At 41.9% G+C, this 18901-nt stretch overlaps 1 protein-coding gene across 1 annotated transcript in view; it reads right to left on the bottom strand.

The window, feature by feature from the left end:
- Positions 1-18901, bottom strand: part of col28a2a (collagen, type XXVIII, alpha 2a) — a 91479-nt gene that overhangs the window by 24927 nt on the left and 47651 nt on the right. Inside the window, exons 15-20 of the mRNA XM_080199265.1 lie at positions 16891-16959; positions 14514-14582; positions 11613-11681; positions 8817-8888; positions 1333-1401; positions 997-1068 (exon numbers count right to left, since the gene is read on the bottom strand). Coding sequence (XP_080055391.1) covers positions 997-1068; positions 1333-1401; positions 8817-8888; positions 11613-11681; positions 14514-14582; positions 16891-16959 — 420 coding nt within the window. The remainder of the gene's footprint in view (positions 1-996; positions 1069-1332; positions 1402-8816; positions 8889-11612; positions 11682-14513; positions 14583-16890; positions 16960-18901) is intronic.

Genomic DNA, 18901 nt, shown 5'->3' with positions numbered 1-18901 from the left:
CACCTCTCCCCCTTCCTCACTACCTTTGCCTCACAAATCACTTGCATGTTGTTAGACTGTATCCAGTATGCTGGCCCCTCTGACAGATAATGGCTGCTATCCCCAAACTCATTCAATCCAAAATCCTTGCCTTTGCCTTTGAGCCTCTTGATGTTGTTGCCTAACTAACTCCATAATGTTCTCCTGCTGTCTGCTCCCTAATGCATACTCTTAATTTCTCTGACGAAGAATTTCTGTGCCTCACTCAACTTTATGCCCCTGTCAATGGCAATGATTTCTACTTTCTGGAATTTTCTTCTTCAACTCTTCCACTTCTTTCTCAAATTGCATTTTCAGTCAAGCTGTCAGCTACCTACTCTAAGATCTCCTTTCTTTACTGAGTCAGTGTTTGATTTCACATTTATTTCCAGATTGTTAAGGAAGTGGGGACTTTCTTTTTTGTTCATTCATGGGATATGGGCGTTGTTGGCTGGCCAGTATTTCTGCCCATGCCTAGTTGTCCTTGAACTGAGTGGCTTGCTAGACTATTTCAGAGGGCAAGTGAGAATCAGCCACATTGCTGTGGCTCTGGACTCCCATGTCAGCCAGATCAGGTAAGGATGGCAGATTTCCTTCCCTAAACGTTATTAATGAACCAGATGCGTTTTTCCAACAATCGACAATGGTTTTATGGTCATCAGTAGATTCTTAATTCCAGATTTTTTTTATTGAATTCAAATTCCACCATCTGCCTTGGTGGGATTCAAACCTGGGTCCCCAGAACATTAGCTGAGTTTCTGCATTAATAGTCTCACTATAATACCACTTGGCCATCACCTCCCCTGTTATGCTAAAAGCCATTGTTTCAATGGAATGTAACATTGTAGATTTATCCCAGCATGAACATTTCTGCATTTGAAGCGTGCACACAAAAATGTCAAAAGCTACTAGACAGCAAAACTCGATGAAATTCCAAAATGCTGATGTGTACTACAATCAGCACCGAAGTGAACTTGCCTTTGGTCCCATTGGTCCTGTTATTCCAGGTGGGCCAACCAAACCTCGGAGTCCTCTCTGACCTATATCACCCTACAGGAAACAAAAAAAATTAAGAAAGAGCCACAGCATTTTCCATTTTGTATTACTGAGCCATGAACCTTCGCCACATTGGTGGTCACCTAGCCGACCCGACCTTCTGCTTTATTAGAGATGACATAAATGTAAATTCTGTGTGTTCTATAAGAGGTGGGCGGGCATATCACTCTGCTAGGTTACCGTCTAAGTGGTAAAGACTATCCCCATATCTCAGTTCAAAGTTCATGTCGTGTACGCTTCAAATGAAAAGGTTTTTACCTTCTCTCCTTGAATTCCAATGCCAGGGGCACCTTCAGCCCCTCGAGGACCTGACAATCCTGATTCACCCTATGGTAATAAAAGAAATGCCTGAATGATGAACATGTTCTCAAGATCACTTATTTCTGAGAGGGCACTGCATCCTCTCCTTTCCTTCGCCTCACGTACTTTATGAACGATATGTTTTGTCTGGCTAGCGCACAATAAACAATACTTTTCACTGTATACCAATACCTGTGATGATAATAAATCAAGTCAAATAATAGTTCCAATACTATTTGGATATCAGTTGTCTGCTCTCAAAGATGCAATGAATAATTGGGATTACCTGGCCATATTATCAAACCTAAAACACCCCTACGCATGTGTAAACTTGAGATACTTGAGTGTATGAATGTTAGTACAGAGAATCAAATTACTCTTTTTATCTGTTTGTCTCTCAGGCGCATTGAACTGCATTTTATGAGGCCCTGTAGTCTTAGCTCCTCTTCTAAAACATGAGGGGCGAGTGGCAAAACCCACCCATATGCCCATGATCCTGATGGGTGTCCCACAGCGTTTATTGCTGGGAGCCATCCATTTGGCCAGCTGTTCTGTAGTCTCAGCGGCAGCAGCAGCCAGGAGCCCAACAGTGCAATGTTAATAAACTGCGATAGTAACACAAAAACTCTGCAATGGGGCTGGCCAGTTTGGGGGTGCTGGATGCAGGCTTTCAACAGAAAGCAGCCAAAACCCTTTAAAGGAATCGTCTGCTTTTACACTTCATTTAAACAGCATGGAGGCAATCATCTTGGTGGTAAAGAGACAGAGGGCTGCTTCTGGTATGGCTCCCTGGAGGAACTTCTGGAAGAGTCAGGAAGGACGAATTGTAACACAGAGACTCAGTGGCAGTAGCGTCATCTGCACTTAGCATAGAAAATATGCTGAATGGTGGGAGCTGGAGTAGAGGCTACAAGAGAGCGAGAGAGAGAGAGAGCTGATTGTTGGGAGACTGAAAACAGCGCAATAGTGCAGTGAGAAATCGAAGTTTAGCTAAAAGTTTGCAACTCCTGAGGACTCAGCATCATTCAAAAGTGATGTGGGGCAAGTGGAAACAGCTGCTTGGGTGAATACGGTGGAGTAAGTATTCACCACTTTTATTGCTTTTTGTTTGTAAGGTCTTTATTTTGTGTTTGTAAGGGCTATAGTCTATAGTAACAACAGCCTGGGAAGAAGGACTGAAGACTAATTGATATTTTTTGATTTTAGACATCTTCCAAAAGGGTAAGTTGTGGCAGGAGAGCTCAAAGCTGTGGTGTGCTCCTCCTGCTCTGGGAACCTTTCCAGTGTCTGGGACAGCATGTGTGCAGGACATGTCTCCAGCTGCAGCTCCTGGAAGCCTGGGTTTCAAAGCTAGAGAGATGGCTGGGGACACTCTGCAGCATCAGTAAGGCAGAGAGTATTGTGGATAGCACAGATAGAGAGCTGGCCACACCACAGGCTAGGACTCGAAAAGGCGGAAGGGTTTGCGTAATCACCAGATCGAGCGAGAAGACTAGGCAAGTGGTGCAGGAACCTCCTGTGACCATTCCTCTGCAAAACGGATATACTGCTTTGGATACTGTTGGGGAGAATGGCCTCTCAGGTGAAAGCAGTAACAGGCAAATTGGCTGTACCACGGTTGGCTCTGTTGCAGGAGTAACAAGTATGGGAATGCAACAATTATCAGGGATTGAATTGTAAGGGGAATAGATAGGCATTTCTGGGGCTGCAAACTAGACTCCAGGATAGTATGTTGCCTCCCTAGTGCTAGGGTCAAGGATGTCTCAGAATGACTACAGGACATTCTGAAGGGGGAGGGTGAATAGCCAGAAGCACTGATACAAATTTTTACAAGCAAGATTGGTAAAAAATGGATGAGGTCCTTAAAGCAGAATACAGGGAATGAGGAAATCAGTTGAAAAGTAGGACCTCAAAGGTCATGATCTCCAGATTACTACCAGTGCCATGTGCTAGTCAGAGCAAAAATAGCAGGATATATTGGATGAGTATTCAGCTGAAGAGATGGTATGCGGGGGAGGGTTTGAGATTCCTGGGGCATTGAGACCGGTTCTGGTGGAGGTGGGATCTGTACAAGCTGGACAGGACCGGGACTGATGTTCTGGGGGAATATTTGCTAGAGTAGTTGGGAGAGTTTAAATTAAAATGGCTGGGGGATGGTAACCTAAGCAATGAGTCAAAGGAGGGGGAAACAAGGATAAGAACAAAAGATAGAAAGGGGAATCAGAAAAGTGGTAAGCAGAGAAATCAACGGCCAGATGAATCTGGGCCACAGTGAAAATTAATGAGAATGGGATAAGGAGTGTTAAAGAGACAAGCCTTAAAGCTTTGTGCCTTAATGTGTAGAGCATTCATAATAAAGTGGATGAATTAATTGCGCAAATAGATTTAAACGGGTATGACATAGTCAGGATTGCAGAGACATGACTGCAGGGTGACCAGGAATGAGAACTGAACATCTGGTGATATTCAGTGTTTAGGAAGAACAGACAAAAAACAAAAGTGGGGTTGCATTACTGATCAAAGATCAGCATGATTAACTCTGACGATGTGGAATCTACATAGGTAGAGCTGAAAAACACTAAGGGGCAAAAACCAGCAGTGAGAGTTGTATATAATTTCCCAAACTGTAGTGGGGATGGCATTAAACAGGAAATTAGAGATGCGAGTGATAAAGGAACATCTGTAATAATGGGTGATTTTAATCTGCATATGGATTGGGCAAATCAAATTAGTAACAATACTGTAGAGGAGGAATTCCTGGAATGTATATGGGATGGTTTTCTGGAGCAATACATGAGGAACCAATTAGAGACAAGCCATCTGAGTATTGTGAAAAGAGAAAGGAATAATTGGCAATCTAGTTATGTGGGGCTCCTCGGGGATGAGCGACCATAATATGATCGAATTCTTCATCAAGATGGAGAGACATGTAGTTGATTCTGAGACTAGAGGCATACCTTGAGCCCACTCTCACTATCCGCAAGATTACCAGCGTGGATTCAAGATGTGGCGAAACATGGAAGTTGCAGATCTCACCAGTGAGATTACGACTTCTGATTTTCACTGCCCTTAGCAGTGACATACATTAGGTTTGTGCCCACAATGGCTGTGATCCTGATTAACATATATTTTAATGTGTGATTAACACAACCCCCCTCCTCTCCCCTCAGTCAGATATTGATCCCCAGGCATATATTCAAACAGCTTACAATAGGTTCACCCAAATGTGAACATCGTGGGATCCCCCGGGGACATAAAAGTGTGCAGAGCCCCCGGGGGTAGGGACATAGCTTGGCAGTGTTCTGGGGCTGGGGGGCAGGGGGGTGATGACTGGGATGGTGATTGGGGGAGGGGCAAAGGGCAGGGTTGCGATGTCCGGAGCAGCAATTGGGTGGGGGGGGTGTGTGATGCGAGATTTACACAGTATACTGGGAGATCAGGGCACCACGCAATGGTAGAGTTCAGCAGCCGACTTCACAGCAAACTGAGACTCCATAACCTCCTACTGGCGCGAATCGCACGATGGCTTCTATTTTGCCCAAGGTGCCGTAAATTTGCGTTACTTACCTTGCTGAAAAATCCAACGAGAAGACTCACCATTTTCTTGCCAGTTTGACACTTAGAATTTTTTTGAGAAAATTCCACCCAGTACATTTTCAAGGAGTTAGATATAGTTCTTGGGGCTCCAGAGTTCAAAGGATATCGGGGGAAAGTGGTTACTGAGTTGGATGATCAGCCATGATCATAAAGGAAGAGGATCTGGGAAATTCCTCTCCGTCCACCCCCATCCCTGCCCCATGTGATCCGAGCAAGTCAGGAATCACTTTGGCCCAGATAATGCTTATACTCTACTGACTTTGTGTACAAGATGACCTCTCCCACAACCAGAAACAGCCCCAACTCTCACTTGAATCTGGTCCAATTAATATTATTTTGCATAATAATGCAAGGTGATTCAGATGAGACCCACTTTACTTTTCCCATTTGGAAGTTGAGTGACAATGTTTAAAATTCATTTTGTAAGTGTTTTATGTTTTTTGGCTATAATATAGTGGTGAACCAAGCACACACTACACAATGATAAAGATCAATTCAAAGCACTGTAGTGCTTTCTATCCTTGTCAACACCATAATTTACAACATGGGCAGCTGCATAGACAGTTGCTGTAGTTTATATCCACTCCCAGATCTCCAGGTGTGTCTCAGGTACGAATAGATTTTCTGTAATATCTCTCACAGCAATCGATCTGGACTGAGTGGGTTAGGAATGTACAGCTGTCTATTTGACAAAATATGTCATATGTTTCTGTTACCTTTTGGCCTCTCTTGAACTTGTTTAGCTATGCATTTTGTATAGGGAGATCTGCCCATCTCTCACCCCTATCCCTTCAGAGGCTGCAATCTGTGTCTATCATCACTGTCTATGTAGCGACTGGGTATTCTCTGTTACCTAAACCTTTGCTACCCATCTCCTAATGTGCACAATGTTCCATTCACCCATCACTCCGGTGCCAGTTGTTCAACACTGGCTTGCAGTTAAGCAATCTCTAGACTTTGAAAATTCTCATTCTAGTTTTCAAATCACTTCATGGCCATGTTTTTCCCCATCTCTGTAAACTTCCTCCAGTCCTACAACTCTGCCTTCCTCCTCTTCTACCTCTGAGATATTTGCACTCCTCCAATTCTGCTTTCTCAAGCATTATTGACTTTAAAATTGCTCCAACGTTGGTGGCCGTGCTTTTAGCTGCATGAGTGCCAAACAATTGAAGCGCTTCCCTAAATTTCTTTGTGAAGGCACAGAACATTGTGCATTTCAACTGGATGAGGAAAGCCAGGAAGAGCTTCCTGGAATTTATGGAGATCCCTCAGGTGCAGAGTGACTGCACTCACATGGCACTTAGATTTCTATAGCAACAAGCAGTCCAGTATGTGAATCGTAATAGTTCCCACTTGCTCAATTTTCAGCTGCTCCACGACATAAGTAAATGCATCATGCAGGTCTGCACACATACCCCAGAAGCATCTACAATTCCTACATCCTCAACATCCCTGACATCTTCCAGGGTCCATAGAGGTTGCAGGATTGGCTCCTCAGGGACAAGGGCTGAGGATATGGCCAATGGCAGGCGAGATGGTATAGTGAGCCCCATGCTGCAACCCAGACTTTGCTGAAGCACACAGTTGCATTTTGAAAATGAGCTTTCGGCAGCTCCAGTGGAGCACCGCAGTATAGTCCCCCGAAGGTGTCAAGCAGCCTCATAGGGAACTACGTGCTACCAAATCTGGCACTGCAATGGGGGGAAGGATCTGGCTGAGGGGGAGATGGAAAAGCTGCATGTCTCCTCTGAATAGGAAGTCTGAAATAGGCACCTTCAAAATCCAGACCAGTGTCAAGCATGGCTGTGTGACAGGCTCATGCTATTTACAATCTACCTGGCAGTGGCTATACAGCTTATCAAAGATCAACTGCCACTTTGGTGTATTAAATACTGCCACGATAGAACACTCTTTAATCTCTGTCACTTCAGTGCCAACATAGATACATAGATATATATGATGTTCAGTTTGCAGCTGACTGCAGTGTTGTTGCACACTCTGCACCAGATTTGCAAGTCATTCTTGATCTCTTCAATTCTACATACAATTTCTCAGCCACGTGTCTGTCACATGCAAAAGACCTCATTGTATTTAAAGGTGACTGAAAAACACACACAGATAGAATATTATTAATCCAATAGAGTGCACATTCTGTCAGTATACGGGCATAACATCTCATTTACCTTGGCAAAATGAGTCAGTGATTGGTGCCCACCCACCTACCCAAAAAACATAAGTACAAATGGTGCTGGAATTCAATGAGTCAAAACCAGGTCATGTGTTACAATGGGGCGCTGATAAACTCATCGTAGGTGCCTGTGTTTAAGTCAACTATTGAAGCTTCAACTAATTCTTTCAAACATGGGTGCTACGCTAAGTATAAAAGTGAACTGCTGGCTTGGGGGTGAGTGGCGCCATTTTAAAATTTCATCAGCATTCAGTGCAAAGAGTGGGCATGTGTTAAACTCTCACACATCCTCACAACAACAGCCCATATCATCGGCTTGATCCCTTGCATCTGGTTAGAAGGTAGAATTTTTGTTTGTGTGTGATGAAAAATTGAGGCTGACTTCTAATACGAGTACTGCACATCGTGGCTGAAAAGGGAGGGCTGACTTTTATGCTGAGTGTTTGCAAAGACATAATTTTTGAGGCCTGAGAAGCGGGATTGTTTAATACAGTTGACTTATACACTGCAATTTACGATACTGACCAGCTAAGATCACCTTACTGGTTTCGGTATTGGGTTTACAAGATTATTTGGAGGCAAGCAAATTAAATCTCACCCCACCTACAGAGACAAGTCTCCCTCACCAGCTTTCAGTAATGAGCCAGGCTGGCTGGTCAATCATTATCACCACCTTCAAATAATGTTGTTCTACCTGATCAGATGTCAAATTGTTAACTCAGTCACAGACATCTGTCTAAATATATCATTGTGAAGCCACCCCAATCTGACAGAAAGCTCACTTGCCATTCTCCTAATCAATCTCTACCCCTTCCCACCACTGAAAGAGTCATTAATTCACCAGACAACTGAGGAACGATGATTGGAGTGCTTCAGTTTCTAACAACGGAACCCCACCCCTGTCATTTTCCCAATCATTGCTTGAGAAGTTCAAGGTAAATGGTATCCCAGTGAGCCCGGGAAGGAAAACAATAGATGAAATTATGGGGTGATCCTATAATATGGGAGTGGCATGGTGGCACTGTGGTTAGCACTGCTGCTTCACAGTGCCAGGGTTCGATTCCCGGCTTGGGTCACTGTCTGTGTGGAGCTTGTACGTCCTCCTCTTTTCCTCCAGATGCTCGATTTACTCCCACAGTCTGAAAAATGCACTGGTTAAGTGCATTGATCACGCTAAGTTCTCCTTGAATGTACCTGAGAGGCACTAGAGTGTAGGACTAGGGGATTTTCACAGTAACTTCATTGCAGTATTAATGTAAGCCTACTTGTGACACTAATAAATAAACTTTTTTAACTTTTAATTGCTCCCACAATAATTATACTCTTTCTGTGACCAGAATTTGTGCAAGTTAGGGAAAGAATGGAAATTTTAGTTCATACTGATTCGCACCTGTATCAGATTTCACAATCTCAAGCTTCTTTTACACTTCTACATTCCATCATTATATTTAGTTTTTAAGCAGGCATGGGTCTGACTACCAAAAGAGAAAATACTGAAAAATCTCAGCAGGTCTGGCAGCATCTGTAAGGAGGGAAAAGAGCTGACATTTCGAGTCCAGGCAACGCTTTGTCAAAGCTCTCAGAAAATAGGTCTGATTACCATCCTAAGGAGAATAGAAACCATTTTTAAGCAACAGTAATGTGGATTTAGAATTACCTTTTGTCCTGGAGCACCATCTTCTCCTGGAAGACCGGGGAGACCTGCCAATCCTGAGGAGCCCGGTTCACCCTGATAAAGACAAAATCAACACCCCCGTGGAGAAAATAACAACATATTGGGCCCATAGTTTTGTCATTTAGTGTGTACGGCACCAGCACCATGCAGGTGCTACATGCTTCAACGCAAACTGGTCCACCTTTGGTGGATAAAGTGAGGTCAGCCAATTGTCATAACTTACTGTAGCTCTGGGTACGTCTCTTATGAAGCATTAATAAACCATCACCACACATCTGGGCAGCAGAGGCCACTGAAGGCCCTCCAGTTATGTGTTGTGGACTTGCTGCTTTCTCAATAGGGAGTGAGGTAACAGTTTGGACCAGTATTCCTATTGCTTGGTTTTTACTGGTGTTCCATTTTAAAGTATACGAGACCTGTTCAAGCCAGTATTCTCATATCCCAGTTTTTACTGTTGTTTGTGTTCTGGGTTCAAGTGAAAATAAGAATATGAAATATAGGAACTGCTAAAGCAGACCAAGGTCTTTCTAGCTCACCTTCTATTATTCCAGTTGTCACATGATACAATGAGAAGATGGGGGAGACCACTGGGCAAAGAAACATTGATGACAGTGAGTCATGGTATCGGGGATTGGGGAAGAAGGACAACAGATGAGAATGTCCAAATATTGCTTCGACTTATAGCAAGAGCGTAAATTTGAGTCTGCAGTCATTGACGTCTGATAGATTCAATGCAGTACCCACTTATTAAAACTAATGAAGTGATATTGGTCGATTAAAGAAAACTTGTAAAATGAATGAAAAAAGGAATGAAAAAGCAAATGAATAAAACCATGGGTGGGATTTAATGATCCTGCATTGTTCCCTTGCCAACAACCCCCTCCCCCAACCACTGTCCAACTTAATTGGGGTCAGTTTTCCTCTTGCCAGGAATCTATTTTGCCGAATTCTCTGACCTGCACCCCCCCAGCACCCTATCATTATGCTCACTCTGCTGGGCTCAAATACATTCTGTCCTATGTGGGGTAAAGTGTAAACTCAAAAGTTTAGTAATATTTCTTTTCTGTGATTGGGGCTATAAAATAAATAATAGGAGTGAAAATTTCAGATAGTGATTTATCATGCACATTATATAGTTAACCTTAAAGAAATTTACAGGTGGTCATTTATTTTCATATAGTAATGAAAATATGTACTTGTTGAAATAGCCAAAGGCCAATGATTAATGCTGTCCTTGTAAATGTACAATCAAAAAGTATCTTTTGTATTAATTTCAGAACAATTTAAGGTGGAGCTAAAACGTGTTAAATGTGAAAGCATGCTGCAGAAATATATGTCCCCCTCAATTAGGATCCACAAGCGCACTCCCTATAAATGGCCAGTAGATGGAACAATGTGATCATGTAGATGAAGCCAAGACAGGCAGTGAGAGCACTGTCTTGTCAGCTTGGATTGGGAATGTCTCACTTGTTGAGACTCTGAATTGGACTTGATTTGATTGAATTAGATTTTAAAAATGTGTAAAAGCAAAAGCTATTGCAGAGTTTAAGGGCTGGATTTTAAGGTTGCTCGCTGGCTGGTTTAAAGGCTGTGTGTATAAAATTACCTGTAAAGGCTCACATTCCAACCATTATTTTGTAAATTGAGTTTGTGTTTTTATATGCCCTGTTTGTGAACAGAACTCCTACTTACCTGGTGAAGGAACAGTGCTCCAAAAGCTAGTGATTTTTGCTACCAAATAAACCTGTTGGACTTTAACCTGGTGTTGTGAGACTTCTTACTGTGTTTACCCCAGTCCAGCGCCGGCATCTCCACATCATGTGTAAAATCCAATAGGTGACCTTCCCACAGCCTATCTGGCTACATGCAGCCTATCTGAATGTTATGGGGCAGTGGGTAGGCATTGCATGGCCTTACTTACCTTGGCCATATTGAGGTCCTTATGTGGCCTATTGATGGCTACTTAGGGCCTTATCCTTCCCCCTGTGGAGACAGAGGCCATTGCCATGTGGACACCCCAGCAGCATTAGTTGCATGAGTTAGGGCCGAGCAAGGACAAGAAAGATCTCTATTGTGAGCCTGCTGTACCAACTAGAGGCACCTCAACAAAGTCCATTGCTTTATCCCTCACCCTGCATTTAATCCTCCCCACTGGCCTCTTGAACTCAGTTCCCCCCATCCTCCTCCCCATGATCCTTGACTAACCTGGGTTTCTTGGGGTGGTGAGGCTGACTGTAATCCTATAAGTTGCCATTATTCCCAACTGCCCCTACTGGGAGTACAGAGCTGCCGATCTGGCCAGCAACTCTCTAAAGTGGGACTTTCCCCCAAGATAGGTGCAAGAGTCTTGCCTTAAATTAATTAATACTGTGCCCATTGATAAATTGCTACAGGGCAGACATCAGGATTGTGAGCAGGCTCCTTCTCTCAACTTTTAAAACCAGGATCCAGGTGCCCTCTGAAATCCAGCCCTAACAGTGCACTGTCAAAGGACACAAGAACCTAACTGGCTGAAATCCATCATGTTAATGATTAGGAAAAAAAACAATCACATCTCTGTTTTTGCTAAAATTAACAAAGACAGATATTTTAGCTCTTTTGAGTACATACCTGTTAATAGTTCTGTGTTGTAATGCATTGCACAATTGAATGAGAGAGTTAATGGTCAAGTTACTCCAGCCATATTTCTTACAGGTGTTATATATTTTCCATTAATAAAACTTCCGATACTTATTGATGCCTGCATTCATTATTACAATTGCATTTTCAACCACATACCTTTGGTCCTGGTTCTCCAAGTCCTCTTTCTCCTGGAGCTCCAACTTCTCCAGGCAAGCCTTGATCACCCTATATAAATCAGATTTTAAAATTATGTTCAAATCTAAGGAAAGTACATGCTTCATTCAAATAAACCCAGCACAAAATAATGCTACACATTTATAAATAAAACTCAATTCCAAATTGAATTAACCTGACTTCCTGAAACAGGGGGCCAGATTTCCTGAGGTGCTTTTGCAGTGGTCTCAATCCACTTGTGATTGGGCTTGTAGCTGGGGGAAGGAGCAGGCTTGGAAAGAGTGAAGCTGCCAAAGGTTTAAACACCTACAGAGGCTGAAAGGGGAAGTGTCATCAACATCAGGGCCAGGTAATCAATACATCAGAGGAGCTGCAGGAATATTGAGGCACCAGACATCTGTCTGATACTTCTGCACGCTTGTGACTCTATCCCCAATCCAGGAGATAGGATCGCTTAATAATCAAGGTGGGTACTCTTGTCAGTAGTGGTGGCAAGGTGGCACAGTGATTAGCACTGCTGCCTCACAGTGTCAGGAACCTGGGTTCAATTCCAGCCTAGGGTCACTTCTGTGTGGCATTTGTATGTTCTCCCCATGTCTGTGTGGTTTCCACCCGCAGTTCAAAGATGTGCAGGTTAGGTTGATTGACCATGGTAAATTGCCCCTTAGTATCAGCGGGATTAGCAGGATAAATATGTGGGGCTATGGGGATAGGGGATTATAGTCGGTACAGACTCAATGGGCCATATGGCCTCTTCTGTACTGTAGAGGTTCTATGATTCTACTTTATGATCAACTGAGGTGCCAACCCCTTGGAAACAGTGTACCTCACAGCACCACTACATCAGTTCAAAAGGAAGCCTGTGGCTTAGATCAGGCTGAAGACAAATCTCTAAAAAGTTTTGGTATTTCCTACTGGACCCATTAACAGTGCTAAAACAGCAGCAATTAATCTTTCTGGCATCGACTGCCTTTCCAGTTTCTGGCCCACCTTAGGTCCGCAATGAGACCTACAGCCACTTGCAGCAGCCAAAAGTGCCACCCAACCTACTGGGTCACTTTGGGTGAGTTTGTGATGAAGCCTAGGAATACCACTGGAAATTCCCAAATCTACAGGTGTGAACTATTGAGGGCAAGGGGGAAGAAGCACATATCCTCTTGGAATGTCATTTCTTTACCAATGAGGCAGAAACCTGGGGTATCTGGGTTCCGGTGTCAATTAGAGCTCCTCTGCATCACAATCACATGAACTGATCTTTACCTAAAATCAGAGCAGACACAGCACACTTACGGTAGAAACTTACATCATGTGGAATAATTGCACTGTCAGTTAGGCTAACAGGCTCCAGGCTAAAATTAACGAGAAACTTGGCAAGCTCAACAAACTTTGACATTACTCAGAAGTCAATATATCTACATTGTACATAAATTCAGCTAACAGTGATCTACCTTTCTATTATAACATTAATCAATAGGAATAAGCACTAAGGGACAGTGCATATGTGCTTTCAGAGAATCCTGTGCGTTGAAAATATTTTTAGCTGAAGCATACATCACAGCAAATTGTACATTTCATATTAATCAGGAGCAGTAAAATCTCACTGGCAGAATTGTATCAAAACTCCAAAATTCTTGGGGGCCTGGCCTACTATTATAAATCCAAGGGACTGAAACGCCAACTTAGCCCTGAGCAAAGAGACAGTCTTCAATCCCTGGGATGGGGTCATATAGATGACTAGAGTGGCACATTGTGTCTGCAAGGCACTTCAGCAATGACCTCCTCCAGAGTGTGCTTGACAGTAGGTGGAGTGGCCTACAGCCATTTTACAGAGGGACAAACCAGAGGTCAATTCTGGGGTCAAAGGCGAAAAATGATAAGAATGTCTTCAGTTCCTAACACAGCTAAGTGCTATTCAAAAAATAACAGATACTTTTGCAATTGATTTCCATTCTCTTGGCAGCTGTGGAGCCCATGTTGTCTCGGCGATATTCATGCCTTCTGTCATGGGTTCCACTGAGGCCTTTGGAGATGACAAACTGGATTTTTCAGGGAAGCTTAGAGCCTCCAGCAAATAAGTGTCTTGATTAGGAGTTGTTGGTAAGAGATCCACCCATTATACTTCAAAGAGTCAGTTTCAATGGGTCAGAATACCAGGTGGAACAAGGTTCTGCCTCATATACCTGGATCTCCCAGGGAGGAATTGGATTTTCTGCTCTCTTAAGAATGTCAGAGAAAGAGTGCTTAAATGGATTTAGATGCATTCATAATTGCTGACATTAAATATTAACATCTAGCGATTGCAAAAGAATTACTTGTATCTTTAAAATTAATTATCTAGTTAGAAAGAAGATTGATTCATTGCAAAATAATGTGCACGTTTAAGGTGAAGGGTCTGGAAACATCTGTGCAGACAGAAACAGAGTTACTGTTCACCATTACCGAGGTAATTGAGGTTTTGGGATGGCAAAGTCAGGCAAGGAAGACAGCCCCCCAAGAATAAATATTATGCAGAGGTCCAACAAAGTGAAATTTCTGGGCATTCGTTTCAGCATTACTGCAGCAGTGAGAAACTGAGCAGAATCCTTACTCAGGATATGAAACAAATTTGGGTAGCTTCCATGGATTCGACTTTAATTCATTTGTAACACAGCCCCTTATACGGGATTAATGAATTTGCTTGGCTGCTGATTTTGGTAGATTTTCTGCACTTTTTAAACTGTTTTCTTGGGCCTCAATGGATTTTGCAAAATCAAATATATTGAAGATGTGCTTAATTGATCTCCCAAATGCTGTCTAGGAATGAGCAGTGGTGGTTGAATTGGAAGCTTGTATTTAAGTCTGTAAAAATTATGCATTTCTTTACTATTTTTAGGATTTTCTTACCTTCAATCCGGGTAGCCCTTCACCTGGAGGTCCTTTTGGGCCGGGTGGACCTTGTGGACCCTGTACTCCCTGTTAATTTATGCAAATAAGATGCATAATTCATAATGCATAATTAATTTACTGCAATTCGATTAGTGTAATTCTATGAAAGATTAATATAGGTTAGAGGTTTGAGAGGGAGAAGTGAGAGTCACAAAGCAAGATTTTAAATTTGGAGTAGATGGGAATTAGATTTGTCATTTCAGTTGAGTTGAGCTGTTAATGGGTAATCAAACCTACTAAGAAATAGTTGGAAATATTCAAACAGCTTTCAGTACAGCAGACAAGCAGCAGATACCCACAAGATATGAAAACTCTCCTTGTGCAGTTTAAAACCCATTGTTAATGAAAAAAGTAAGAGACATATCAAGTTTAAAGAAAAGGCTTACACAAATGGAAAGAAGAGTGGAAGTGCAGAAGACTGGGAGACCTACAAAAACAGCAAAGGAACGCAAAAGATGTAATAAAAAGTGCAAAAGGAATGTGAATAAAACCTGCAAGGGAAATCAAAGCTGAGTAAAAGTTTTAAAATATACTTATGAGTAATTTTGACCTCGTATGATTGCGTAAAACATGATAATGAATCAGTCATCCATTTTACCTCTCTTGATGTTTATGATTTTTATTGCAATCAAATTAATTTGGGTACTGCATTATGTCTTCGGCAGTGAACATCAGGAAACATAGAAAGGTAACTGCAGATATTCACCTGGATGATGCCAGAGGGTTAAATTATGAGGGTAAGCATGGAGAGAGGATTGGCTAACTGATAGAAGACAGAGAGTTGGGATATGAGGAGCATTTTCAGAATGGCAACCTGTGAAATAGTGAAGTGTCACAGAGATCAGTGCTGGGGCCACAATTATTTACAAATATATTAAATAATGTGGGAATTATGTACTATTGCCAAGTTTGCAGATGACACAAAAATAGATGGGAAAGCAAGTGGTGAGGATAACACAAAGAATCTACAGAGGGATATAGACATAGATGAGTGGGCAAAACCTTGGCAGATGGAATACAATGTAGGACAATGTGAAGTTATGTACTTTGATAGGAAGAATAACAGAGCTGAATATTATTTAAATGGGGAAAGACTGCAGAAAACTACAGCACAGAGGGACTTGGGAGACCTCGTGCATAAACCACAAAGAGCTAGCACGCAAGTTCAGCAGGTAATTGGAAGGCAAATTGTATGTTGGCCTTTATTTCAAAGGGAATTGATGTTAAAGTAGGGCAGTCTTGCTAAAACTATACAAGGCTCTAGTTAGACCAGACTTGGAACATTGTGAACAGTTTTGGTCCACATCTAAAGGAAGATATATTGACATTGGAAGCAGCCCAGAGAAGGTTCAATAGACTGATCCCAGGTATTGTGGGATTTTCTTATGAGGAGAGGTTTAGTAGTTTGGGCTTGTACTCACTGGAGTTTAGAAGAATGAGAAATGATCTTAGGATTCTCTGGAGACTTGACAATGTGGTTGCAGAGAGATTGTATCCCCTTGTGGCAGAATCAAGGACCAGAGGGCATAATTGCAGAATAAAGGATCACCCATTTAAGACAAATATGAGGAGAAATTTCTTCTCTCAAGAAGTAGTGAATCTATGGAATTCTTTACCACAGACAGCAGTAAAGGTTGGGTTGTTAAGTATGTTCATGGCTGAGGTAGACAGATTTCCAGTATAAGAATCACAGATTATGGAGATAAGGCAGGAAAGTGGAGTTGAGGATTATATTAGATCAGTTGTGATCTCGTTAAATGGCAGTGCAGATTCAATGGGCTGAATGGCCTACTTTTTCTTCTACGTCTAATGGGCATATTCTTATTAGTTAGGAGATAAGGCTTGGAGATAGAGTTCAAGTACAGATCAGCCATGATTCAACTGAAAGGCCTATTCTTGTTCCTGTGTCTCTGAAATAGTAACATAGTTCAGTCATGATAAGAACTGGAACAACTTTGAAACAAAAATCCATCCAGAATATCCTCAGGGTTGGGACAGAGTGAAGGGAGGGGATAAGTTGTTACAAGCAGATTGCTTGGTGGAGGAAAATTGTGCAGGATGTTGGAATTTCAAGGCGGTTATTTTAACTTGAATTTAAGCACAGCAGGAAGTTACCAGGTTCGAATCTGCTGCTGAAAGTTTTATCCCCCACTCAGGAAGGGCCTTCCTATGTCGCTGTCCAATGTCACAGCTTTCTGTGTCCCAGCAGCTGTCTAAATGGTCTGGTGTGAACACATAACTAAAATATTTACACAAAATTAGTGCTTGAGTTGGATGTCATGGATACAGTGTGGGGAATTCCTGGTTCTATTAAAAATGTAAATCAAATGTTCACCTTTTCACCTTGGAATCCAATACCGGATGGACCAATAGGGCCAGGTAATCCAGGAAAACCAACTTCACCCTAATGTAGTACCAAAGACAATAAAACTGAGAAAGCACTTTAACACAATACAATAAAAATAGTTTTAAACTGTTGAAATTATCTCTATGCCACACAGATTTCACATGTCTTCTGTTCATATTTATTCTTGAATAACAAATTTTCCTAAAGCCTTATTGCCCCATTCTGCAGCCAGAAATATAATGCATTTGCTGTTGCTTTACTTTGATGGCTTTGAACAGAATTATTTGATCATTTTTGCATCCAGCAGCCATTTTCTCAGATTTATATGGAAAAATAGGTAATGTTCTTCACATCATGTTTGTCATCAATGGCAATACTTAATTAGCTATTCATTAAAATAGAGCTCACCCTCAGACCATTCAAGATATGTGAACAGCCAGATCTATTAACGTTATTGAAGTTGTTGAAGTTTGAGCTTATTCTATATAGACTAGCTACTAACTTCTGAAAAGTGGGAAATTTACCGATAAATGTATAAGTGTTAAAACTATTGGATTTATTCACAGGTTAAAGAACATACAGAAGTCAAAGGGTGGGATATTAGGGCCCTGCCTGCCACCAGGTTTGCCCAGTCCAGCCAGAAGTTAATGGACTTTTGGCTGGCCTGTTGCATTCCCACAGTGGGCCCTGCCACAGTGGGGCTGAAAAATCCCAACCTAAACCCAATGGTACAATGCTTAGAAACAATGGGCTAAAATCAATCCACAGAGGATTAATTAAACTTTTAAGAATGGTGTTTGCTATAGAGTCTGTTAAATGCAGAATGTTTGCATCTTGCCTGATCTTCAAGAAGACTTGATTTGATTTATTATTGTCTCATGTATTAGTATATAATGAAAGGCATGCCAAGCATGATTCTTCTGTGCTATACAGACAAAGCATGCCTTTCATTGAGGAGGAAAGCAGAGGGTACAGAATGAAGCGTTACAGTCATAGCTAGGGTGTAGAGAAAGATCAACTTAATGCAAGGTGGGTCTATTCAAAAGTCTGATAGCAGCAAGGAAGAATCTGTTTTTGAGTCAGTTGGTGTGTTTCCTCAGACTGTTGTATCTTTTTCCCTATGGAAGAAGGTGGAAGTGACTATGTTCAAGGTGCATGGGGTCCTTAATTATGCTGGTTGCTTTTCTAAGGCAGCGGCCAGTGTCAACAGTGTCAATGGGTGAGAGGCTGATTTGAGTGATGGACTGGGCTTTGTTCACTACCCTTTGTAGTTTCTTGGGTCTTGGACAGGACAGGAGCCATACCAAACTTTCATATAAGAAATAATGCTTTCTATGGTCCATCTGTAAAAGTGAGAGTCATGTGGACATGCCAAGTTTCCTTAGTCTTCTGAAAAAGTAGAGGCGTTGGTGGCCTTGTCTTATTGTACACAAATGTTAGGTTACTTTACTGGATCAAAACCCTCACAGCTCTGACTACTGTGCTAGGAGTTCTTGTATATGTCTTTGAAATAAAGGGAGAATCTGGGATGTTAACAGTCATTACAATTTGTAAGATGAGGCGTTCATACCTCAAAACTACTGTTTATTTCCCACATTTCTCCCAACAGAACTTCTGCCTATAAGAGTCCCTTAATGGCTTATGGGTCTCTTTCTATATTAACATTAAAATTAAGCTCTACTTGACAACTAAACAAGTTTTTGCTGAACTGAGCCAAGTTAGTTGTTGTGTTTGCATTGAGATAGTATCTGTGCTCTGCATTGTTGAATTTTGACAAAAGGGCAAAACTTTCATCTCAGTATTCTGTTTACTTCCATGTGAATGATTCTGAACCTGTGTGTATTCTAGATTCAGACCATCAGCTTAGCATGGATGTGTCCCCCGCAGAGAAATAACCCTGACATAAAATCAGAAGACAAAGACAGATCTCTGTATTCTTGCATAGCCTTTTAGACTAAGACAATTGAATGAGAATAAAAGTGGGCAATTTTACTCTTTC

The sequence above is a fragment of the Carcharhinus amblyrhynchos genome, chromosome 11 (assembly GCF_965287045.1).
Source record: "Carcharhinus amblyrhynchos chromosome 11, sCarAmb.v2.hapA, whole genome shotgun sequence".
Taxonomy (NCBI): Eukaryota; Metazoa; Chordata; class Chondrichthyes; order Carcharhiniformes; family Carcharhinidae; genus Carcharhinus; species Carcharhinus amblyrhynchos.
This window is presented reverse-complemented; position numbering and strand designations above follow the sequence as displayed.